General features: G+C 41.3%; 1 protein-coding gene and 1 pseudogene across 9 annotated transcripts; both read right to left on the reverse strand.

Annotated features, from left to right (window-relative positions):
• Nucleotides 1-787: 787 nt before the first annotated feature.
• Nucleotides 788-26,508, reverse strand: LOC133493861 (zinc finger protein 2-like). 9 transcript variants are annotated; one of them, XM_061807769.1, is made up of 9 exons: nucleotides 26,378-26,508; nucleotides 26,229-26,304; nucleotides 23,417-25,507; nucleotides 23,062-23,120; nucleotides 21,016-21,204; nucleotides 20,714-20,936; nucleotides 20,247-20,365; nucleotides 17,653-17,806; nucleotides 2,906-10,901 (listed from the first exon to the last, which is right to left on the reverse strand). In XM_061807769.1, the coding sequence occupies exons 3-9, from the start codon at nucleotides 23,634-23,636 to the stop codon at nucleotides 9,769-9,771; spliced, it is 2,097 nt and encodes a 698-aa protein (XP_061663753.1). In that variant the 5' UTR covers nucleotides 23,637-25,507; nucleotides 26,229-26,304; nucleotides 26,378-26,508; the 3' UTR covers nucleotides 2,906-9,768. The 9 variants fall into 9 exon arrangements, 8 of the variants coding, with proteins under 8 accessions (XP_061663760.1, XP_061663753.1, XP_061663759.1 ...); XM_061807775.1 differs by having other exon boundaries at nucleotides 23,417-23,520; nucleotides 24,344-25,507; nucleotides 26,229-26,462; XM_061807774.1 differs by having other exon boundaries at nucleotides 23,417-23,520; nucleotides 24,077-25,507; nucleotides 26,229-26,462.
• On the reverse strand, nucleotides 11,861-11,979 carry LOC133494032 (5S ribosomal RNA; annotated as a pseudogene).
• Nucleotides 26,509-26,758: the final 250 nt, after the last annotated feature.

Here is a 26,758-nt window from a genome sequence, read left to right on the forward strand (position 1 = left end):
ATGAGTGTGGGAGTTTTCTACTCACCAGAGATGTCTTCACTTCCTTCGGCTTCTCGTCAACCCTCAGCCTCCAGGCGCAAAGTCGAGGCCCAGTCCCGGAAAGGGTCTCAAGTGCCGTGGCCACGGTCTTTGCCTGGACGTTGACTCGGCCCCTGGAAACCTCCTGGATCTTGAGATCCGGCTCGAAGGACCAAGTAAATGTCAGGTTCACCAATCAGACATTCATTAAACAGGACAAAAAAGGAAGCAAAGACACCAGTTCAAGTCTCACGAGGAGAGAGGAGAGGAAATGTCTCGTACAATTCACCACTGCACGCTCTGATTATCCTCTCCTCAGCACCTCTATTGATTTAGTTTTAAGACGCCCCATATTTACATGGATGTTTCAAAAAGGAGACAACAAGCAAAACAGTTTGAAACAAGGTGTACATGTTTGTTCACGTGCATGTGCATGTGTGGAAAATTGCTGAATACATGTGTGGTCATCATTTCTTTAACAGGCAGCAGTTCTAACAGTTTTGATGATTAGATGTTTTTGTTCTTGCTATCTCCTGCTAGGAGGCTGCCACGTTATCTAGGGTAGAGCAAAGCATTTCTTTATTGGAAGCAAATCTATGATAATTATGATCAAAATTATTCTTATATATATATATATATATATATATATATATATATATACACACACACACGCACACACACACGTGTTGAAATTTTTACATTGGATTTCAATGTTAAAAAAATTCCATGCTAGAAATTTGAATTCATACTGTGATGGCAATTAATTAATTTCATTATTGTGTTTGGTTAATTTATTTTCGAATTTCAATTTTCTTGTTTGTTTTGTGTTTTCTGGAAGGTTAAAATGTTTCACGACTTATGTTTCGCACTTTCAGGCCACCGTAGTTACAAAATGCAACTCCAGGGAGGGAAGCAGTTTGCTGGTCCTGCTGACTGACAGCACACGAGCCACAGTTTCAGTTGTGTAGAGCTGGAGTTGTGATACTCACCACATACACGTGAGGTCCCTGTTTGGAAACTAAGTGGCTGGGCTTGTTTTCCACGAAGAAGAGCCCCACAAAAACCAAACAACATATTAGTGAACTGTCCATCAGGGAATTTAACCCGTCTTCCATTTGACAGGCAGAAATACTGTCCACTATGCTAACGAGGAGGCTTTTGCACTGGTTTCCTGGGAACAGATGGTCTTCAACTGAGTGAAAACTGGCAGTTTTTGTCATCAAGGAGCTGTTGTGTATGGGATGCTGGTCACATCGAACATCTTGAGTCAATGGACCTTTCCGACTGGCGATCTTCAGCTCCGTCCTGCTTAGCTACATTTGCCAGGCTCCACAATCTTTTTTGTGGATCTTGGAAAATACTATGAATGACAGAAATAAAGTTTGACCAAATATTGTGTCAATATGAAATAATAAAACCTTCTTTGAATATATTCTGTGAATAACTCTTTCCAAAATTTTTGGAATCAGACACAGCTAAAAAAAAAAATAAAATAAGAATAAAGGTAGAAAACTGATCTCGAAGCACAATTCTTGTTGGGTTAAAACAGAACCAAATAATAAAAGCAAAGGTAAAATAACTGCTTTTAGAATGAGCACTTTTCCTTCAAATGTCAACTGTCTCAGTCCACAGAGCCCGAGTCTTTTCCTAACTCTCCCTATCACGTCGTCCCAGTTTGTTTTTTCTCCACCATCTTGACCAAACTTTCTTCCGAGGTCATATAAGTTTTTGGCAAATTTAATTTTGTTGTTATATCATCCCTGGTCATGTCGAATAAGCTTTGGCTTATTAGCCTCTTTGAATGAGTTGCAACCAGGCAACGCCAGCTCACCCCACAGAGCTGAAATTGGTTAAATGGGACAGCGTTAGACTGAAGATCTAAAGGTCCCTGGTTCAATCCCTGGTTTCAGCATTTAGTACAGTATTTGTGTGCTTTTCTGGCACTTATTAAACATCTGGTTGTGTTTTGCGGTGTTTGTGTGTGTCAGGGTGTACCCCGCCTCCTGCCCGTTGACAGCTGGGATAGGCTCCAGCACTCCCTGTGACCCTCGTGAGGATAAGCGGAGAAGAAAACTGATGGATGGTTAAACATCTGGTTGTGTTTCGCGGTCTTTACGTAAAGGTTCTCTGAAAGCCTTGCAACCAAGCAACTGTGAGAGTGAAGATTTGAGTGTCCTGTCTAACGCCAGTTCTCCTATATATATATATATATACACCTATATATCATATTGTTGTGATTTCACATAATACCTTCCCCTATGATGGAAGGTATTGTGAAGATTTCTTTTTGTTGTCATTTCATCTCTCGTCATGTCCAATGATCTTTGGCTTTTTAGGCCCTTTGAATGAGTTGCAACCAGGAAATGGTCCCGAAGACACAATGCTGAAATAGCTTAGTCGGGAGAGTGTTAGACTGAAAATTAAAAGGTCCCTGGTTTCTGAATGTGCTACACAGTGCTACGGTTTTCAAGCACTAATTACACCACTGGTCATGTCCCATGGTGTTTCTCTAGCAGTTGTTGTTCAGTTGGTGCTGGAGGAAGAGGTTTTCTTAATGATGTGTGGTTTCATTGACTATCTTCTGATGTGGTCCAGTAAAATCAATAGCTCCCAGTTTTTCAAACTGGATATTTGCTCGGGTTGATGCTGTGTCTAGCTCTTAGCAAGCTACTTGTTTGTGTACATGTGGTATTTATTATCTTTGAGGTTGCCACAAGCTTCCATGGCAAACAAATCTGCTGCGACATATGAACAAACTTCACTGAGGCCTGCCTTACAAGTACAATGTGATGACACATAATACCATCCGGTTTTGCCTTCACCCAAACTTTCAGAGGCACCTCAGTCATTGCTTGTGAATGACCTCCCTGAAGATGAAACAAAAAATATTTTATTAGCTTTTTCAGAATTACACCTAGATGCATAACAAATATATTTGTGGATGTAGCATACCAATCTATATGTAATTAAATGTACAGTACATGTTTTCAGCTTTTGAAAATAAATTGTAACTATTGCATGCGGATCTATCTTCAATCTGGAATCCAGACAGTGGATACATCAATGTGTAAAAATATTTACAGTGGCAGTGAGAACAAAGGATCCAAGGATGTTTGGATAAGTGGCAGCACTCATAACAGAAGAAAACTTCTGTCAGTAGTCTGTATAGTCCGCTCCCAATTGACTTGATTTTGTCCACACAACGGTCTTTTGACTGCTGATCGAGATTTTTGGTATGGTCAGAAAAAGAAAATTCAACACGGCATTCACTTCTGTGCTCCATTATGTAGAAAAAAGGAAAAGAAAGAAAACAAAGTGTACAAAAACAAACAACCAAAACCTACACTAGCGCGTCTGGATTCTTCTGCAGAAACTTGCCTACCAATATGGCTGCATAAACAAATGCACGTGGTGTCGTGACGTCACATTCAAATCTTCAATACTTCGAGAAGTTCAAATTCAGCAGGAAAAAGGTTTCTCTCCAGTGTGTTTTCACATGTGGCGTTTGCTCTTACAAGCAAAGGTTTTCCCACACTGAACATTTCCATTGATAGTTGTGTGACAAATCACTTTTGGACTTTTAAATCACATCATCATCAGAGTGAGGAGAGAGGGACTTAATGTCATCACTATCTGATAGTGGAGTGAAGAGGCTGTCTGCTTGTGATCCTCTACAGTGCCCTAATTTGGAGATTTTCCACTTCGGCCTTGTCGCTTGGGCCATATTTTGCTGGATAGTGCGGGCCTTTTATTTTTGGAGGGTTTCCAATGAAAAAAAAAAATACATTTTCATTCTTTTTAATGGGGAAAACTGATTTGATGTACAAGCAAATTGAGTTCTTATTAGTCGAATTTTATTCAGGATCACAAATACATTTTACCACCAAAAGTCATTCTTTCCAGTGTTTCAATCAATGATTCACTTATTGAACATTGACATTACTAAAACATTGGGCCAAATTAATGCATGCTCAGGGAAATGAAAAATACATTTTGAAACAATTGGAAAATAACTAATTCCCTTTTGCATGGCCCTTTTTCATCAACAAATTCCAACATTTAAAAGCCCTCAGAATGCCAGTGTGGGAACAGGAATCTCCTTAGTGGCAGTAATTCATCATATTGCTATACATCGTAGCTGTTAGGTGGAATCCTGACCTTCAAAATTAAAACTAAGAAAAAATAGACCTTGCTTGAGTTTTTAAACACAGCTTTGTTGAAGTTGGTGGTGTGTCTTACATTGATTTCATACATTTGTTACATTGCATGGAAAATAGCTAGCACTCCCAAAATTATGTTCCCTCACAAATTGTGCATAAAAAAAAACAACAAAAGAAATCTATGGATTGGGATGGAAAAGGACGTCATCCTAAAAATGACAAACACAGCAGGGAATCTCTTTCTTGCAAGGCTCGCCCAAGAAATGTGGCTTCATGTCCCAAAAATGTCAGCCATCACCAAAACATATGCAGACATGTCAACAAAAGGCAGCATAATACTCTGAATTTTTTTTTTAATGACTAGCCCAATATTTTCACTTTTACAGATCAGATAAGGTCAAATCTGATCAACCACTGTTTGGGGACAAGAGACCTTTGTTATGGGTCGAAGATACAATTATAGCTGGTACACAGAATACAAGAAAGTTGGTTCTCAGTCAATAATAGTAAGTAGGTCATCAGTTATTATCATTATCAGTGGGTCACTTTACACCTTTACATTAAAAGCTTTTTGATCATTGCTTTTCTCACATGCTCACTTGTGTGTTTTAACCTGACACAGTAATCCCTCTCTACTTCACGCTTCACCTATTGCAGATCCAGTGCATCATGTTTACTTTTCACACCCCCCCCCCCATGTTGTGGTCGTGATAAAAGATTTTGATTATGTAGTTACAGTATCACCTCAGCGTTTTGCCCCAGCAAAAGCTTCCTCTGCAACGCCCAAGAACTACTAACGTTACGGGCACTTTTATCCTTCTATGGAACCAGCGGGAGGGATTTGCTCTGATGTGGGAGCACTTCTATCCTTTCTGGGATCCAGCGGGAGGAATCAACCACTTTGTGCAGCAAAAGGCACAGGCACTGTGGTACCTACTGAGATGTCCACCAGGACTTCAGACAGGTAACCTTTCTCCTTGTTGGACCCTGCATTGTGTTTTAACATTTTTGAAAAAGGTCTTTTTTTTGGAAGAGGATGGCATGCGTACCTCTTCAAGGATCATGTTAATGATCATCATGTTGCAATATTGCAGGTGAGTGAACTTAAAGACTCTACGAGCCTCTCCTTCGGCGTGTGTTTGTCTGTGTACATGTGAGAGAGACAGCGAGAGCAATTCTCAACCACAGTTGACGACTGTTGCAGGAAAGATTTACAAAGGTTTTATAATTAAATAGTTTGAATTATCGTAAATATATTTGTTATGGATTTGCAACAAAGCCAAAGTATTATGCTTGCTTCGAAGATTCTTTGCGCATACAGGATGCACAGTCCCCACACAAGTGCACCAGCCAACTCCTGATCTTCTAAGAAGTGGCCAAGGACACGTTCACCAATACACACACACACCGTTATCAAAAAATGTGCCTTTGTTAACTTGCTTGCTCGCCCCTGCCACTTGACCTTGTGTGCTTTCAAAATTTGAAAAAACAGAAAAAAATAAAGTACGCAAGACACTGGATCAGATTGGTGTTGCAGACTGTTACTGTTTAGTGACTCATGTTCTCCTCATGGGACAGATGCCTCTTGTCCTTGTATTTTGGGCATATTATTCCAGAAGTCAGGTGATTTAAGTAAATGCATGAACTATCTTAATCTTTGTCTCAAATGTGTAAAGTATAAATCCTGTTTACATATTTTATTCATTCTGGTACCCAGATATACATACAGTTAAGAAAATAAGTATTTGAACACCCTGCTATATTGCAAGTTCTCCCACTTAGAAATCATGGAGTGGTCACCGTAGCCTTTACAATTACAGAGGTCAAACTTTTCCTGTAGTTGTTCACAAGGTTTGCACACACTGAAGGAGGGATTTTCGCCCGCTCCACCACACAGATCTTCTCTAGATCAGACAGCTTGATGGGCTGTCGCTGAGAAACATGGAGTTTCAGCTCCCTCCAAAGATTTTCTATTGGGTTTAGGTCTGGAGACTGGCTTGGCCATGCCAGAACCTTCATATGCTTTTTAAGGAGCCACTCCTTGGTTTTCCTGGGTTGTGCTTCGGGTCATTGTCATGTTGAACCCTAACCCTAACCCAGCCACAACCCATCTTCAATGATCTGACTAAGGGAAAGAGGTTGTTCCCCAAAATCACACAATACATGGTCGCGGTCATCCTCTCCTTAATATAATGCAGTCGTCCTGTCCCATGTGTGGAAAAACACGCCCAAAGCATGATGCTACCACCCCCATGCTTCACAGTCTGGATGGTATTCTTGGGATGGAACTCATCATTCATCTTCCTCCAAACACACTGAGTGGAATTATGACGAAAAAGTTCAATTTTGACCACAGAACTTTCTCCCATGACTCCTCTGTATCATCTAAATGGTCATTTGTAAACTTCAGACGGGCCTTTACATGTGCTGGTTTAAGCAGGGGAACCTTCCGTGCCATGCATGATTTCAAACCATGACCTCTTACTGTATTGCCAACAGTCACCTTGGAAACGGTGGTCCCAGCTCTTTTGTGGTCATTGACCAAGTCCTGTTGTTTAGTCCTGGGCTGATTCCTCACCTTTCTAAGGATCATTGAGATCCCACGAGGAGATAACTTGCATGGGGCTCCACTCCGATTTAGATTGAGCGTCATGTTTAGCTTCGTCTATTTTCTAATGCAGTGATTTTCAACCACTGTGCCGCGGCACACTAGTGTGCCATGAGAGATCGTCAGGTGTGCCGTGAGAAATTATCCAATATCACTTTTTTAAAAAAAATTAACATTTATGAATAATTTTCTGCAAATATTATCTCATTGTCCAGTGTCCGTGCTGTAAAGGCTGGCAATGTAATATTTGTCCATGTGGCAACACGTAGCTGATTGCCTCGTTCCTCCAAGAGAAATAGTGATGCACCTGAGAGACCGCTTTGACAGTCATGGAGAAGTTTTTAAAAAGGACAACTGCAAACTCCGAACTGGGCCCTGGACAAGATTCTGACCCGGATGAAGGCCCTAGTATGAGTGGTGGGAAAAAGCAAGCAAAGACGGTGAGCTCAAGGCAATATAGTGAAAGCTATCTTTTGTTTGGATTTACTTTCACCGGGGATGAGATGACACCTATTCCGTTATGCCTGGTGTGTGGCGAGAAGCTATCCAACAGCGCCATGGTGCCAAGCAAGCTTAAACGCCATCTCCAAACGACACACCCGTTGCTTCAAAACAAGCCGATAGACTATTTTGTTCGCCTACGTGTAAACACAGAGAAACAGGCAACGTTTATGAGAAAAACCACAAAGGTAAATGAGAAAGCCCTCAAAGCTAGTTACCTAGTCGCCAAACTTGTTGCTAAATCAAAAAAGCTGCACACTGTGGCAGAGACATTAATACTACCTGCCTGTAAAGCAATTGTCAACGAGATGCTCGGCCCTGATGCGGTTAAAGACATAGCTAAAGTCCCGCTCTCTGATAACACAATTGCCAGGCGTATTGATGACATGTCTACAAACATCGAAAGCCATGTTTTGGAAAAGATACGCATCAGTGGGAAATTTGGGTTGCAAGTTGACGAGTCTACGGATATTAGTGGACATTCTCAGCTCTTGGCCAATGTGCGTTTTGTGGATGGAGATGCCATTAGAGAAAACTTCCTATTTTGCAAGGCACTGCCAGAAAAAACAACTGGAGAGGAAATTTTTCGGGTCACATCGGAATATCTTGACCAGGGAGGACTTACGTGGGAAAACTGCACAAGTGTGTGCACTGATGGAGCTGCAGCCATGGTCGGGCGCACCAAAGGCTTCGTTCGTGAGTAGAGTCAAGGAAAGAAACCCAGATCTGATTGTCACGCACTGTTTTTTGCACCGTGAGGCCCTTGTTGCTAAGACTTTACCGGCAGAACTGGTTCCTGTGTTGGACGATGTGGTGCGCATAGTGAACTTTGTAAAGACACGACCTCTGAAAAGCCGTATATTCGCATCTCTGTGTGAGGAAATGGGAGCGGAGCATAAAGCCTTATTGCTCCTTACGGAGGTCCGATTGTTGTCGCGCAGTAAGGTGCTGACCCGTGTGTATGAGCTGCGAGAGGAACTTAAAATGTTTCTAACGAGAGGTCTGATTACTCAAATCTGTTTGCAAGTGATGAGTGGTGCGCAAAGCTGGCATACCTGGCTGATATATTTCATCATCTTAATGAACTGAACACAATGATGCAGGGCCGAAATGAAAACCTGCTTACAAGCACAGATAAAATAAATGGATTTCGTTTAAAGGTGCACCTCTGGCAACAACATGTGCAACGTGCCAACCTGGAGATGTTCCCACTCAAAGACAAACGCCAAAGCAACACTGCTGCACTGTCTGAGGTAATAGGTAAACATTTGTGAAAAGTCTTGAGGAGAAATTTTATTTCTCTTCAGCCTCCACTGAATGCTTTGACTGGGTTAGGGACCCATCCAGCTCGGCATCAGTTGTTGGAAAGGACATGACTTTACAAGAGCAGGAGGAACTAACTGAACTGAAACAGGATCGTGGTTTAAAACTAAGATTTGCTGATCTTCCCTTGGACAGTTTTTGGTTGACTGCTGCCAAGGAGTTCCCCATTGTGGCCAACAAAGCTGTTCTGACATTGCTCCCATTTTCCACAACATATCTGTGTGAGCTGAGCTTTTCAAGCCTAACTGCTATAAAAACAAAAAACAGAGAGAGACTGAGAGCTGTTGAAGAAGAGCTCCGTGTGTGTCTTTCTTCTATTCCTGCCAGGATATCGGCTTTGTGTTCATCTAAACAGGCCCAGGTTTCACACTGACTGAGTATAAATAAATTGAGAAATTCTATTGTAATTAAATATACTATACAGAGTGTCATTTTGTAACGTTTTTGGTTAGTGGTGTGCCACAAAATTTTTCCAATGTAAAAAATGTGCCGTGGCTCAAAAAAGGTTGAAAAACACTGTTGTAATGATTGCTTCAACAGTGGACCTTTTTTGATCAAGCTGCGTGGCAATTTCTCCGTAGCAATTTCTCGCTGTGTGGAGTTGTACAATTTTGTCTGTTGTGTCTTTGGACAGCTCTTTGGTCTTGGCCATGTTACAAGTTTGAGTGTTACTGATTGCATGGGGTGGACAGGTGTCTTTCTGCAGCTACTGACCTCACACAGGTGCATCTGATTCAGGATAATACATGGAGTGGAGGTAGACTTTTAAAGGTGGATTAACAGGTCTTTGAGGGTCAGAATTCTTGTTGATAGGTGTTCAAATATTTATTTGCAGCTGTATCACACAAATCGTTAAAAATAATAATTAAAAAAAAAATCATACGTTCTGAATTCTGGATTTTTTTTAGATTAGCTCTCACAGTGGACATGCACCTATACGATGAAAATTTCAGACCCCTCCATGATTTCTAAGTGGGAGAACTCACAATATAGCAGGGTGTTCAAATACTTATTTTCTTCACTGTACATGAAAATTCTTGGGGTGTGGATAGGAGAGTGGTTGTTTGTGTGTTTGTGTGTGTGTGTGTGTGCGTGTGTGTTGTGGGGGTGGCCGGTGGCTTCTCGCCCTCTCTCTAAGTGACCCGTTAACCATGAAAATCAAGGGATTACTGTACTAGAGAACAATGTTTGACCAAAGTAAGCAGGCAAAAGTTTCTCACCAGTGAGTGTTCGTGTGTGTCTTTTTAAATGTCCCTTCTTGGGGAAGCTTTTATCACGAATTGGACATGAAAAAGGTTTCTCACCAGTGTGTGTTCTTGTGTGTTTTTTTAAACGTCCCTTCTCAGTGAATCTTTTATCACAAATTGGACATGAAAAAGGTTTCTCACCAGTGTGTGTTCTTGTGTGTATTGTTAAATGTCCCTTCTCAGTGAATCTTTTATCACAAAATGAACATGAAAAAGGTTTCTCACCAGTGTGTGTTCTTGTGTGTAATTTTAAGCTTCCATTCCGATTAAATCTTTGACCACAAACTGAACAGGAAAAAGGTTTCTCACCAGTGTGTGTTCTTGTGTGTCTTTTTAAATCTCCCTTCCACATGAATCTTTTACCACAAACTAAGCAGGAAAAAGGTTTCTCACCAGTGTGTGTTCTTGTGTGTCTATTAAAATCTCCCTTCCAAGTAAATCTTTTATCACAAACTAAGCAGGAAAAAGGTTTCTCACCAGTGTGTGTTCTTGTGTGGGATTTTAAATCTCCCTTCCACATGAATCTTTGACCACAAACTGTGCATGCAAAAGGCTTTTCACCTGTGTGTATTTTCACATGTTGTTTTAAATTCCTCATAGACGCAAAAGTTTCCCCACACTGAGAACATTTCCAGCATTTGTTGGTCAAGTGACATGTCATATCACATTTCGATTGTTCATCATCATCTGTTTGTGATCCTCCACAGTGGGCTCCTTCACTTGAGCTGTTCCTGGTTGTCCTGAATGTTGTACCAGGGTAGCACCGACTGCTAGAGGAAAATTCCTTGTGCGTTTTTACACACTTGGCCAATAAAGCTGATTCTGAAGGCTCTGCCCCTTGTCTCTCCTCACTTTGACCTTCATCTTCACTTTTCAAATGGACATCAGTGGCTGGAACATGGATAATTTTCTTCTGCTCTTCCTCTTTCATGTGTAGGACTTCTTCCTCCTCCTCTTTGATACACTGTACCTCTTCAACTTCTTCCTCTTTGACGTGACGGGACACTGACCGCTGCCACTCTGGGTGAAGATAGTCACTGACATCTACAAGACAGGGAAATGAATTTTTTCACAGTATTTAACCGCAACCACACAATGTTGTAGAGGAAATGGGGTGTTATTACTCAGTAACTCACAACTGCGGCATATCACCACTGAATGAATGACTTTTGTTGTGACAGAGGACAAACGTTCAGTGTGGAAGAAAGTCCAAGTTGGCTTGGTTTTAGCCACAAGTAAAAAATCCAGAACGGAAATGTGGAAAATTTACATGGTCCATAATGCCCGAACAAGTTATCTGAATTTATTTTTAGCCCAATACAGTGAAATTGCATTGAAATTGTATTGTCATTTACAACAACTTCTTCTTCTTCTTTTCCTTTTGGCATGTCTTATTAGGGGAAGTGTAAGATAAGCTTACACATTTCACAGATGCCTGTGAAATGTATCACCTCATGTGTCATAAATCTCTTTTAATGACTCTGTTGCTGTGCAGGGATGCGTGTGTGTGCTGTTTGTCTATGGGAAGTTTAAGAGCTCAAGGTGACTGCAAATTTATGATAGCTGCATTCTTGTGGGTTTTTGTAACAGGAAGAACTGTGTCTACTCAGAGGACACCCGGCCTTGAGAAGATTAACTGTCTCTGTATAACAACTTTACTTGTCTTGTGAAACCCGCTCTCCCCCACCCTATGTGTGGAGCTCAATAAAATGTGTGGTTTTGGGGAGACTCGGAGAGAGTCTTACGGGTGGGCTTGGAGGATATGTTCTTCTTCCCCCGAACTTTCCCCAAACTGCAGTTTGGTAAAAAATAACTCTGCCTCTGTCTCAATCATTTTATCCTGGTGCCGTGAGCTTCTGGGTCCACATTGAGCGAGAAGTCCGTGCTTTGTACCTAACAGGAAGCCACAACGTATCATCTTCGATGAACGTATAATTGTTCGTCGCAGTTTTATGCCAGATGCTCTTCCTGACGCAACCCCCCTGCCTTTAGCCAGGGAGAGAAGCTTACAGCACCTGGTATTCCCAGGCAGTCTGCCATCCAAGTACTAATCTGGGCCAAACCCACTTAGCTTCCGAGATCTGACGAGATCGGGCGTTCTCATGGTAGCATGGCCGTAAGCACTCATTTCCAACAACAGTTTTCATTGCACTTGAAACACTTCTCCCCCCCCCCCCCCCCGTCCCCCCCACAAAAATTGAGCCGTCTTTTTGTAACAACAATGACAGAAGTGGAGACCAAAATCACTGTATAGCTGGTGTGGAAAAAGGAATTTATTGATGGGGCAGTTTTAACTCATTTGATATAAAATTGCACTTGGGCGGAATTTCACCACCTCAGATTTGACCAGTATTCAGGGAAATAAAAAATCTTGAGTTTCTAAACATTGCTTTGTTCGAGTTGGTATACTACTTTATATTATTATGATATACCGTTGCACATGCACATGAACACAGCAGTCTCCCTAAATTATGTTAAATTAAAAAAGCTGAAAAAAAGGGTGTTGTAGCAGCCTGATTGAATTTAAGGTCCAGAATACTGCCCGTCAAATCGCCTTGAATACCTGTCATTCCTATGACCACGTAAGAACTTGTCTCCCTTTCTCAACACTTTAACCATCTAATAATTCTTTTGTTCCTTTATCTTTGTTAACAATTTTCTCTGTTTAGCTCTGTTTTAGCTTTCGCACCTTCACCATTGCCAGAGAACACAACTTCCTGTTCCGTCATGGAAATACAAAAACATCCGACCGTAGGAACTTAAAATAAATAACTAAATAAAATATAATTAAAAAAGCACTCAAACAGGAAAATAACAAATCAACAACAGATAACTTAATTCCTTACACTCCCACCATCATTGTGTGTTCTTTTGTACACTGTCATGGATGTGTCTTTCCCCAACTCGGCACGCACCTGATCCGATGAGCAGATGCCCCCACCTGCTTATAGTCTCGTTAATTAAGATATAGGATATACACTTTCCTGCAACTCCACATCCAGATGTTCTGTGAACCGAACCCTGTCTCGTTGATGACCCTGCCTCTTCGGCTAGTGATTCTGAAATTGCTACTTGTTTGGACTGCCGGCCTGTGTTCTGACCTTGGACTGAAAAAAGACATACCTGGTCTCGTGAGTCAGGCATTTTGGTTTCAGCCTCGTGTTCTGATAATGACAGAATGATCTGGCCAACACATGGACCCTGCCGACTCAGATCGGGTGCGCAATGCCCTCCAGGATCAAGGACGGCATCGCTCATATTTTGGACGATTGCTCACCCGTTACAACATGTTGCAGCAGGTAATGGGCCGGCTTAGTTCCCTGCTCGAATCCTTCCCCAGTGGGGACGACACCAGCCCGGCGCTGGTAGTGCCGCGGAATGGACCTTTCTGACCTGTCAATCACTCGTACAATAATAGCCAATCAGAGAGTCACATTGTCTTAACCCCTGGCTTGACGCCCCTCTTGTCGTCATTGTCCCACAAGCAATGCTGGTTATCAGTCGCGTGCGCTCTGAAAAGTTAATGTTACAAACAAATTGGTCCTCAGATGTGCTTGGGCAACGTGCAATTCTGACGAAAGATATCCTACTGGGTTACAAGTGGCCCGGTTGATTAATTTTCCAAAGCCTATAAAACACAATTGAAGTGTCTACGATGGATTAAGGCTAATGGAAGACTGCACGTACAATTAATATGTGAACAATAAACAACTAACACAAGCCTGTATGTTCGAAACTAAGTGAGTGAGAAGTAGCTTCTGTGACTTTGATTTCATTATTATCAATGCTTTATACATTGCAGAAGAACAACTTTCACTTTGTTATTGTGTCACTGACCTGCTGAATGAAGTGTGTAATGTTTTATGCCGAAGAGTCTGGTTATGGATACGTAAATGCGCGATGTCATGCAAGAGAAATGTCCATTTGCCCATCTGGATCACACCAGCACTGGGTTCGATTACGAACCAAGTCAAACTTTTTCATCTGGTGACTACAATACTGATTGGAGTTAATCACCAATTTTTAAAATGCGGGTGACATCCCTATAAACATTCTAAAATAGATATTGTAATGAAAAATACAGTATTCACTTCAATGTCTACACCAAAAAAAAAGTGAGCGGAGAGCGCGTCATCCATGCACAAAGTTGCGCAATTAAGTGTCCCTCGACATCCAAGTGGTCGCCATATTAGTCGCGTCATATGTCCTTGACGTCATTGTCACTTCCGCCGTTGAAAACGCGCAGTGCCTGCTACTATGGAAGCCGCACAACAGAGATATTCTCATTTTTCTGACACCGAAGCTCTTTTCGAAAAGGACAACACCACACAACCCTGTGAAGTTACCGGGGCAATATTACACTGTTTCGAGCCCTCAGGGCAATATTACACTATTGTTTCGAGCCATATTCAGATGATATCCGATCACGGCCAAACTGCCTCCCGTCCGATCCACTCCCGCGGCGGAGATGAGCCATCGCGGCTCATCGCAGCTGGCTGGTGTGGCTTATGACAGAGCCGAGCAGTGCTGCTTTAGTTACAGTCGAGCCGGGGCGCTTTATGTGCGCACGGAACTGAGTAACGCATTCTCGGCTGGGTTCTTCAGAGCTGCCCCTATCGCAAAGCCCAACGCGCAGCCTTCGCAGAAGATGTGACCGCCGAACGCGGCGCCTCAGCCGGTGTGGCAGAGTTTCGACCTGCCGTGCTATATAAGGAGGGGGTGGAGCCGAGCTATGTTGGAGGCTGAGTGAGACATTGTTGGCTGGGCGACGCGCACATCGACAAATTTCATACGCGGATCTTTTGTTATGTTATGAGAGAGACCGATTACCTGTTCCGCCCCAAACTACTATTTTCTTTAATAGCTGTATGTGCACATCAACACATTTCATACGCGGATCTTTCGCTACGTTATGAGAGAGATTGATTACATGGTCTGCCTCAAACTTTTTTTTTTTTTTTAAGTAGCTGTATACACACCTACCTGTTATTTGGAACCCATGAAGCGCTCATCTTTTGCACCCGTACAATCCATTTTTCACAACGAACAGGATCTCTTTCAAACTTATGAAGGGTAATTCCATTCTCCAGAGTGTTCAAGCAATGTCCAGCAATGCAATGAGCTGGCATTTTGGCTAACACGAAGGAACAACGAGCTACCTTCGCGGAGGTAAAACTAATGGAAACAAACGCGTCCACGAGGGGGCGGCACTGTCCTTTACGTCACTTCCTGCTTCTTCTCGACAACAAATTCCTGAGAGGATTTTCATGGCGGGAGTTACAAAAAGCTGTACACGTCAAAATCATGTTTTGCGATGAAAAAACACAAGGGACCATATTGGCTGTGGGTTTTTCATTAATAATATCCCAAAAATCATCCGTTTGACGACACTTGAGCTTTAAATGTACTTGTAGAAAATTGAACCTAACTCCCTTATAAAGACTACAATGATAGGGATACTAGATACTCATGATCTTTCCAAGTAAAAAGTTCTCACCCTGCTTTAAATGCGCAGTACGATTCCACTATTTTATCCTGTTGGATTTCAATCGTAAATGATCCAACGTGTCTTCGGTCGTCCTAGGAGTCTCTTTCCGCTGGGACATGCCCGGAACACCTCACCAGGGAGGTGTCCGAATCAGATGCCCCAGCCACCTCAACTAGCTCCTCTCAATGTGGAGGAGCACCGGCTCGACACTGAGCACCTCCCAGATGACAGAGCTTCTCGCCCCATCTCTAAGGGAGGGCCCGGACACCCTGCGGAGGAAACTCATTTTGGCTGCCTGTATCCGGGATCTTGTTCTTTCGGTCATGACCCACAGCTTATGCCCATAGGTGAGGGTAGGAACGTAGAAATTGAGAGCTTCGCCTTTTGACTTAGCTCCCTCTTTACCACATATACTTCTGGAAGAACTGGAGGAAGTGGCTGGGGAAAGGGAAGTCTGGGTATCCTTGCTGAAGCTACTTCTCCCGCGATCCGACCCGGAAAAGCAGTAGATAATGGATGGATGGATTTCAATATGAAGTCTGTGAAGCGTAAAACTTTTTTGCATCGATCGCCAACATTTCGTTTTAACTCCGACATTGCGTCCTGCTCCGTCCAAAACCTTAAATCCGTGTACTTATCCTTGCGTGAAATAATTGCGACCTTTCTGCGGAACTCTCTTGGACAAGTCTGACACATTTGGCAAAAAAACATACCGCAATATTATCTGGAATACGCAATAGAGATATGACTTCAAACATGTTCTTTTACACACACACACACACACACACACACACACCACACACACACACACACACACACACACACACACACAACCGTAATTTCTCAAATAATGCACAAATTTTCAGTTATTAAAGCACATTAATTTTAGGTATGAAAGAAAACTAAAATAGTGGTTAAAAAAAAAAAGGGTAAAGGTATCCATATACATTTTTATATATTGGATGTCTTATGTTACATTTGTTACGGTAATGTGCGCTTCCAACCTGAACTCTATGACCTCCTCGGGAGCTTGCATTTTACGATCGTTACCGTAGCATGTTTGTTGTTACTGTACCAAAAATCACAAACGACTGCCCGTGAGTTTGTTTTAACTTAAACCAAGACAAAAAATGTCGACTACAACGGCTAGTTGTGGAGCTGCTTTTAAAAGAAATGTCATCACTCACGGAATTTGCGCCGCAGTCGAAAACAACAATAGCTCACCTCAATGGCTTCAGGTGTGTATCAAAACAATGTGAGCTTAAACTAGGTAATACGAGCGTCATGGGCACATTTGGGGGGGGGGGGGACAGAAGCGCGCACACAATTGAAATGGTCGCTTTTTTCTTTTATAAATGTGCCCATTACCCTCGTTTCTACGTAGTTTGAGGTCACATTGTTTTGACACCCACCTGATGCCATAGGAAAGCTATGGCACCAGGTGGGCGAGAGGCAGCATTGCGGAACCAAAACTCTTGAGATTCAAAAAATGTTTACCCACAAACACCTTGGATGGTACAGAGGATAAGATGCTGTGGGAGCAAAATAGGATCACTGTTAATGAATTCAGAAGGCACCAGAACTGGACCAAGTCACCAAAGGGTCGCTACGATGGATATTTTACAGATTGGAGATGAGCCAGATGTTGCTTTTGAAGTCTTGACCAAGGATGTGTAATGTAGAGGATAAAATGCACTATGCACAAATATTTAATGCAAAAATAATTATATTAATAAATATTTATTTAATACTAAAATATGTGTTATCAACAGGATTAATAAAATGTTATCCCATCATTGAGCATTTATTTTAGTTGGTTGAGGGATTTGAGTCTGACAATTGCAGGGACCAGGACAAGCGTGTCCTGTGGCCTATCCCAAGTTATATATTACTGCTACATCAGCACATTCACAATGATTATTATTAATGATTGTTGTACAGTCAGTACAAACCGAACAAAATATAAATACAGATAATTCGCAATATTTAGAGCATATGGGTAGCAGCAAATTGGTGTTGCATATTGTACATTGGTAGAAGGGTTTTCCCGTTTCTTTTTAGGACAACATTGGGAATGCCCATTATACTCGAGAAATTACGGTGTACACACACACGCCTCTCTATTTTCCAAGTTGCTTATCTTCACAAAGGTCGCGGAAGGGTTGCCTATCCCATCTGTCTTCGGGCTATACTTGTCGCCGGTCAGTCGCAGGGTGGGATGTAACTAATGCTACGTAAAATGCATCATCAAATGGAGCCCGTAAATAAGAATATTCAAATTAGAATGCATGCAACAAATGAACCAACCTGCTCTGCGTAGGACAATACGAGGCTGCAGATTGAACACAGCGTCCGGTAGTTGACAAGGCTCCTCCTCTTTTTTTGGTACTCGAACTTCTTCCTTGTACTCTCCTGTCCTTCTTGCACACATTTTTACATGACGATCACAACACTTTCTGCGCTATGAGATGCAATGAGAAAACCAAGTGAAAACCGGACATCTTAATTATATCAAGATTCAGATTTAGATGAGTGAAACAGTCCATTAGTAAAAATAGCAACGGGTTAAAAAGTCAAAAGGAAAAGCTACAGATAAAGACATCTATTTTTTACATTTTCTCTAGGAGAGATAGTGTGTGCGAAAAGTTATTATTCAACAAAAGCATTTAGAATTCATCCATCCATTTTCTTTGCCGCTTATCCTCACAAGGGTGCCAGGGACTGCCATAGCGTATCGCAGCTCTCTGGATAGGAGGCGGGGTCTACCCTGAACTGAATGCTAGCCAATCACAGGGCACATATAAACAAACAACCATTTGCCCTCACATTCACACTTGAGGGCAATCGAGAGTCCTCAATTGGCTTACCATACATGTTTTTAGACTTTATACCAAATGTATCGGCCGGTTTGGAATCTGCATTTTCTGCTAATTGGACATTCAGTTTTCATGTCATAATTCATAATTGAACAATGACATGATTGATAGACTCTGCAAAAGACATTTACTTGTCATCGCCGTCGTCTTGGATATATATAAATCCAAAACCTAGTTTATCTTTATGTAGTATTTGGCTTTACACGATCATGACCCACCAACACCCCCCCATTTTCTTTGATAATACAGATGATGTGAGCCACCCTTGTCGTCACCACCACAGTAATGAGTGTATAAAGTCACATTTGAGTTGACCAGAAAAGCCCACTGATCGTAAATAAAATGGATGCGGTGGTATCAGAATACAAGATTTTATTGCAGTAGTCTGACATACTCCAATCGTGAAAGAGATTGTGATCATCTCTCCCATCGTGCTGAGATTTGTTTTATAACTTCATTGGCCATCAGATATTTACAGTACTGGGTCAAAAGACATGAAAAAAAACGTATATAAAAATAAAGTTGCTTTTGGATTGAGATATAATGTCCATGATGGCGACGCAGAGTAAAATGTCTTTCTCGGAGCCAATTAACGATGTCATTGATCAGATCTGTGAATTTTGACACCAAAACAGAACAAATCATCGTAAAGTCTCATTTATATAGTTTTTTTTAGTCTTGATGTTGTACTGTAAATATCTGACAGCCAATGTTTAAAAAAAAAAAAACACACCACCGACATGGAAAAGACGAGGTGGCTGACATATGTAATGTGCAGAACAGACAAGACAAATTTGCTCTATTTCGACTGCACTGTGAGACTACTGCAATAAAATCTTGCATTCCTATACCTATACTTTTTTCCCCCCACAATTGGGCATTATTTTGTCAACTCAAATGCGACTCGTGACCGTGGAGATGACAGTGGACCACTATAACATAAGAACAAAAGAGGAGGAAAAAAAAAACATGGTGGTAGTCATTGGTGCTGAGGACAGGGGAGGACGTTTGTGTAAGTCTTGCTTAAAGTATGTTCACGTACATTTGATACCATATGGGTTGCAAGCAGAAAACAAAAGGTTAAGTAGCCTAGCAAATTATTGCTACCCCTGGCTCCTGTGGCTGTATGTAAACATGCTTCCGTTCTGTCGAATCATGCTCTTAAGTGTCAGTGTGGGGAAGTTACTTAATTACAATAAAGTCATTTAATTACAGTAAGTTAGCACCCATTATTTCTATCTCGTAATTTTTATTTGACCTGAAGAATACAAACCAGTGAATTCAAACCTTTATGAGTAAAAGCACATACTTGAAAATGAAAAATCTCACAACACCCCAACAAACATGAATGTCATGAAAAAGTAGATCCATTAAATACTGCATTTACTTATTGCTGTGAAACAGAAGACCGTGAATTAGTTCTTTCGGTATTTTTACCTCACTGGCATTAATCAATGAACAAAAAGTTGTATTTATTGTAAAAATATATTTTCAAGCAATTAAGTCCACAAGTGTAAGCTAAGCAAGCTAAGCTAAGGATGGGAAGCTTCATAGTGCACAAAACTTACACAAAGATTGCACGAATGACGTTTTAGTCCATTAATTTAGTGATCGGGGCGTCCTGCGTTGAGGATCCACCATATTGAATCCAAATCAGGAAGTTTTACTCAAGGCGATCGAGTCCCCAACCGCATGTCCAGAAGGAAAAAAAGATTTATCACCCAGAAACCTTTGCGCCAAAAATATCTAAAATGCCACAAATATTTCAAGCGACAGACCACTGTGGCTGCCCCTTCAAAATAAAAACCATCTTTGGCCTCCACTATATGGTGTCAGAACTTTTACTATTATAATGTGGGTTGACCCATCTTAGATTAGATTTCTATTTTCAAGCCTATTCTTTTTTTCTTGAATGGACACAATTTAGTATTCACCAGAAAATCTTGATATTGGGCTTTTCCCATTAAAAGCCAATAAATGCATGTTCAAAGCAAATGCTTTAACAAAAAAAAAAAAAAAACTTACATCTTGAGCTGCATCGGTCTTTGACACAGGATCTGTGATGTCCTCAAGTTTTTGGGAATGTGTGTGATCCTTAGGAACTGCCTCAATTATTAAGTCTATATCTGTCTGCATTGATGCATCTGAAATAAAGTAGATGAAAAGAATTTAAGTGTATTTTCAGAGGTAAATATTTAATACCCATAATTTAATTGAAATAATGCACAGCTAATTAATATATACATTTGAAATCAGTGGAATTATTTGAATAGATTCTGCAGGACTTCAGATTTATTATGATTCAAAAGATCATACAGTACGTATGTTTAACAATATTGATGTGAGTTCAGATGATATTTCTTTTTTGACAAATCATTTAAAGAATTCCTGCATGTGGTTGTCGTCTTTCTGGGATGGGCTACAGTAGAACAGTACGAGTACATACAGTCACACAAAAAGTTGATTTGTACATCTGCGCACCACCCACATACCTTTGACAGCAATAGCATGCCTGCAGCATTTACAGTGAAAATCTGGAGGCAACATGGCACTTGAAGATTCACCAAGCCTCGCTTCATCCTCAAAAATGGAAGGGTTGTCTATTTCATGGAGGCCAAGATATTCTGTACAACGAGCAGCTGCTTGTTCTAGATCAGGTGACATTTCCTGATCACCCACAACATGGATGACAGGGGAAAGCATTTCCTTAACAAGCTGAAAAATGTAATGGAGAATAAAGATTATATCCCCGATAACACAGTAACTAGACAGGGTAGAGTTTAGGATCACTTACCCTTCTCTTGCTTTGAGCTGCACAGTTTGCCCTGCGTCGCTTTGTACTTGAACTACTACGATGACATCCACAACTGGCATCGCTGACTGGTGCGTTTCCCGGCAGTTGTGGCTGTTGTGTCCCTTTGTCCTGCTCAGCAAATCGATCAATGAATATTGAACGGGCTGCTCCTGGATTGAGCATAGGTTCCTTCAAAAAACCCAGAGAGTACCGAACCATACTCTCTGAACAATCGTCTGGGTGCACAAAATGTTCACTGCATACCCAGGCCTGTTTGTCGTACGGCTCAGGGCAAGCACACTTCGCTAGCCACTGGGTCCTTAAATGTTTCTTTTTCCTACTGGGCATAACATGCCACTTAGCCTTCCTCGGATTATTTGTAACTAATTATGGCAAAATTTCACAATGCAGTAGAGCATTTTCACGTCTCCGATAGTGGTTGTACAGCATGTGCTGACACTACAAATCAGCCATGATTTCTTTGTTTACGCACAGAATACGTCACATACGCGCAAGTAGGTCATGTGACTTTCCAAAATGGTAGCGCCCATGAAAATTCATGATTGCCGATAAAAATTTTCTCAAAACACCATTAAACGATATCATATTAACTTTAAATTTTCAAGGTGCAGTACATATGACATGAGCTATCGGATTAAGGCTTTTCCTTTTTTGAATGACCGGAGGGTTCCTTTAAGCACACAAGTATATGTAGTAATCTGATGTTTTCACTGACGTGACATTTTTTGCTTAATTACCCATACACCACCGCGCACCTCCATTTTACTTCCTTATATCTTTATATCCAATCCAGTTAAACACCACAATGACGCATTGATTATCAACAACCAGTCTTTCAGCCAGAATAAGTTTTTTTTTTCCCTCTTAGTATCTCATCATGGCAGCCGAAGACATCGTAATTAACGGTTTACACGTTGTCACTTCTGTAGTGATGGCAAATGGCGGTGTTTTGAAGGACCTGACTGAAGCGAGCGGCAATGCAAATGGTGGACTGTACTACAACTCTCTGACGGCTGAAAGACGCAGGCGGTATGACGAGAAGATCGCTGCCATGAAACGGAATCCTTGGGAAATTCCATTAACGGATTTCTCTACAGAGAGAAAAGACTAGCCAGACGTGACATACATCGATGTGGTAAACTACCTGATCTTTAATGTCTTTGGATACACAAAAGAGCAGTTCAAACATTACAAGTCCATGGACGCCTACAAGATTTTCCAGGACAGCTGGTTTAAAGATATTCTGCATTTGAAGATCGAAGGCTTCCACTTAATGTGTGCTAAGGTAATGGGCAAATAAAATCGACATATAATAAATGTTAAATATATATGTAATGGTTATTCATGCAAATGTTATAAACAAGTCTACATGCAAACCTCCATTAACATGTTTATTGCTGAAAATTTATATCCATCTTGATTTCAAATTCACTGTTTCTTTTTCTATTAAAAAAAACACAAGTATATGCCCACTAGTGTAAGAGTGGCTTCCACAAACTGACATTATGTTAAACAACTTTAATGTTTCATTTGTCACAGATTCATCATTCCATACGGAGAGAGAGAAGCCCCTGGAGCATTGGGTTATTTTGTCATTAGATGGTACAGTGCAGTGTGCCCATTGTACATGTATGGCTGGCCTCGGTGAAGGTTACAGCCATATTGGGACAGTAATGTTTGAATTAGAGACATATTCAGAATGAAGCATCCGTTACCGATGTTCCAGCATATTAGCGTTTCAACAGCTACAACTTTTAACACGCCATACAAGCAGGTTAGAGACAGTGACTTTTCCTCCTCTTCAAAGAGAAGGAAAAGGCTGAACAATGAAATTCAGGAGTCAGAAAACACATGTTCAACACCGCCAAGATGTGAAGTCTCATCCACAACCAAGATAGAAGTGGAAGACTTCATGGACCAGCTACATGCTGCTTTGCCAAAGGCTGTAGTGTTATCGCTGACAGATAAATTTTGTTCAGAGTTTAAGCCAAAGACACTGAGCTTGAACATTCCAATCCAACTTACGAGGTTAAGACTTGGCACCCACGATGGGCTGGTGTTGGAATGTAGATAAGCTTTCTCTCCTGAAATGAAATTGGAAATAATCAATTAATACCCAATTATATTTATTGCCACCTTAATTCTCCCCATTCAGAAATAATGTTAAAACAAACAGAACTAGAAACTATTGCATTATTAACAAGAATTAAGTAGCCTACTATTGGTATCCCAGGTATATATTACAAAATACCACTAAGACCTCAATTTTCATTATGTAACCAAATATCACAAAATCGCTGTCTTACATACCCAAATAACGCTTGTGAACATTTGTTATAAGTTACAACAGTCCAACTATAACAAATAAGACTGAACTAACCATTTACGAAGTGTCTTGAGCAGACAAGTGTCCGATCCCACTGCTCCTCTGTCGTGATGTCATTACGATTGACCACCTTTTTCCATAACCTTCGTCTCTGTTCACTGAGAATTTGTGCTTCATCACCTTGATTAGTGATAATTTTAGGAGTTTTATAAAAACTGACATCTTTGTTCACCCCACGTCTGTTTGAGCAACCCACAGCACCGCAAATAGGCATCTTATTAAAAGTTATTCTACTCAATGTACTAACAACGTGCTCAGGGAACGAAAATGGCCGCCGTCAGCTTTCCCCCCGAGGCAGCAAAATTGGTGACGTCACGAGAAAATGGATCGGGTTTTTTTTTTTTTTAAACTGCGTGATCGGCCCCAAACGTTTTTTAAGAGGAAACCGGAGTGCACGCAGAAAACCCACCCAGCCGCACACAGGGAGAACATGCAAACTCTGCACTGGAGGGGCTGGGATTTGAGTCCCAGTCCTCAGAACTGTGTGGCAGACGAGGTAACCAGTAACTAAGGTGCCGCCAGACACATAAACCACGTCACGATAATTATAAAAACGAGTCAGAAAGCCAACAGAATTCAGCTGTTTTTTTTTTCTTCCAAACACGCGTCACTTTTGTCAAATCTTACTCGTCGGTAGTGGAAAAAAGATTTCACCTCACGCTTGATCTCTGGTTCGCGTAATGTTGATAGTCTCTCTCTTTGTTCGCAAACGAGGCTAAACTCGGCCGAAAAGCTTCAAATTTCACGTAACGACTCCAACAGATTGCACAGGTGATGTTTTAGTCCACTAAAGAAGAGATCACGAGTATCCCAAGTTGACGATTCACAACATTGGGTCCAAATTCAGGAACACAAACTGAAGTTGATCGAGCCTACTCCCGCACGGCGAAAAGGAAGAAAAGATGAGCCAGCGCCACTTACACCGGAAATAGTTCAGCCAGCCACGGAAGTCAAGCCAGGCGTCCCTTCAAAACGAAAGCAATTCTTCGGCCGACAGTGACGTCTATGCTCCGGGTTTAAAATAATTACATTAACCTCTGCCATAACTGAATCATAGCGCAATAATGAACACTTTATATATTTTTTGTATTGAAATTTGCCTTCAGTGTATTTTATTATGAAAACTGACCAGATCTACTGCACTGCAACAGCTCCGTATCTCAAGTGACACGGAGAGACTGAACTGAATGGTTCCGTTTCCTGTCCCAGTCAACGGGAACCAATGACGTATTTTACTTTTTATATTATTGAATTTAGTGTATTCTTCGTCATTCACTCAAACGCTTGTTCCTTTGGGAGAAATGTTCGCAAACAAAACACTACAAGGACAAGTACCACGCCCCTCCTGCACGTCGCGGTGCCGCAGCTGGAAAGCGTCGGAACCAATGGTGGACTTCTGAGCTGTTGCAAGCCTGCAGTCTTCCCCAATTTGAGCGCCAAGCCAGGCTTCAAGCCGTTGAACCAAACTGAAACAATGGATAGGTTTCCAATTACGCCATCTTGTGTGTTGGAGATGTCAGAGAACACAGGTGATAGGTGAATATATATCAGGGAAACAAAATGGCAAAATTTCTCAGCAGACGTGAGTGTCCCTCTTCCTGCATGTGCTGTTCAGAAGTTTAGAGGCAAGTTTTTCCTCAGACTATGTGGGATTTTGTGAGACTAATAGGAAACTAAAACCAGTTTTAGTTCTTTGTTTTACAGGAATTACTAGATTATAACATTTTTTGCACAAATCAATCATTTGTTGTACATTGATTTCCTTTCATTTTGTGTAATACATCCTCAGTGCTATAACCAATTCTTTGAGAATGTAACTGTTGAATGAGTAATAAATTAGAAGTTTTTGGGATAAAATAATTTCTCATCTTAATAAAAAAATAAAAACATTTGTTCATTGTACAAATGTGACATTTCTTTTTTTTCCAAAAACAAGTGACATGAGCACGGACAGCCGCTTCATTGGCAGGTTTTTCACAGGCTGCACTCAGAGGTTCTCTCGAGGCAGAAAGTCCATGCCTTCTTCATCATCTTGCACTCTGCAACACAGTGCCTCCACAATGGCCATCAGATCAGTCACATACCCTAAATTAAAAAAAAAAAAAAAAAACTTGAAATGAAGCATGATATGACTATTGTAGTTTGTTTTCTCAATAGAATTTTCTGAATCCAAAATTTTATATTTTAATTTAGAAAATGTATCCTGGGTCATTTGCATCCATTATCCAAACATCTTTTCATCACAAGAGCGCTAGATAGTATCCCAGCTAGCTTTGGACAAAAGGCAGACTACACTCTGAAACGGTCACCAGTCAGTTGCAGGGCAGATAGACACTTTCACTGAGCAGGAATCAAACCCACGCTGCCTGCACCAAAGTCAGATGTGTGGATCACTACACCATCAGTGACTGGGTCATGTGCATATTAAACCAACCACACTACAATAGTGAATACTAAGGCCAGCATAATCACATTATAAGTCATCCACCTGTCTTGGAGGCATTATTATTATTCACATTAAATTTCAAGGGGGCAATTCTAAAAAAAAAAAAAAAGTAATACTGTCAACCAATTTATAATACCACAGTTTTGTATTCATGAATTTTAATATAAATTTCTTCTTCCTAAAAATACTGACAATAAAAGGGATTTATGGCTTCAGAATTCTCTTGCGTATAGGTATCCGGTACATGCAGAAATGGCATGGATGCTTCAAAATTGAATAGCAGACACAATAATCCTTGTGCAACATACACGTAGGTATTGTAAAGCTTTTAGTTCAATATGAACAATATGCCATAATTACCATAGGGTCACGAACGGGGCTCGAGGGCGGACCCAAATGCACGACTCCAGAGACAAGCAGGCAGTACAGAGGAAACCTTGATTCGGTCCAAGGTCAGGGATCAGGCAGACAGTCCAAACAAGCAGAGGTAATAGTAACGGCAAGCTTACAAGGGTGGTCAAGGGACAGCCGTGGGTCGGTACACACAAGTTAGATATCAGGCAAACGGCAGTGCCGGAATGAGGTATCAGAGGCAACGATTTGGCGGAGGACTAGTTGTCACCCCGGGTCCTATATGTACTGAGTGTCATTAACGTTCATGAGGCGCAGGTGTGTGTCTAGTGATTGGCTGGCCACACCCAGCCCAGAAGCCAGGAGGATGACACATAGCTTGGATTTTAAAGAATTTTGTGGATGACAAAGCCACCACTCTTGTACGTCAGATAATGAAGACTGTAGCAAAGTTTCCCATCTGCGGTTGCACCTTGTGATCGATGTGCATTCTCATTGTAGTGCAGCTAACGTTGTGCTAAGGTACAAAAATATTGAAC

Source organism: Syngnathoides biaculeatus, chromosome 20 (assembly GCF_019802595.1).
Source record: "Syngnathoides biaculeatus isolate LvHL_M chromosome 20, ASM1980259v1, whole genome shotgun sequence".
NCBI classification, from domain to species: Eukaryota; Metazoa; Chordata; class Actinopteri; order Syngnathiformes; family Syngnathidae; genus Syngnathoides; species Syngnathoides biaculeatus.

Bases quoted from the DNA above. Each gene is read 5' to 3' on its own strand.
- LOC133493861 (XM_061807769.1), bottom strand. From the start codon at position 23,636: ATGCCTATTTGCGGTGCTGTGGGTTGCTCAAACAGACGTGGGGTGAAC. The intron at 20,366-20,713 runs GTATGTGGGTGG...ACTTTATTTCAG, and splicing joins GCATGCTATTGCTGTCAAAG to ATGCATCAATGCAGACAGAT. The intron at 10,902-17,652 runs GTTGGTTCATTT...CCTGTCTTGTAG, and splicing joins TATTGTCCTACGCAGAGCAG to ATGTCAGTGACTATCTTCAC.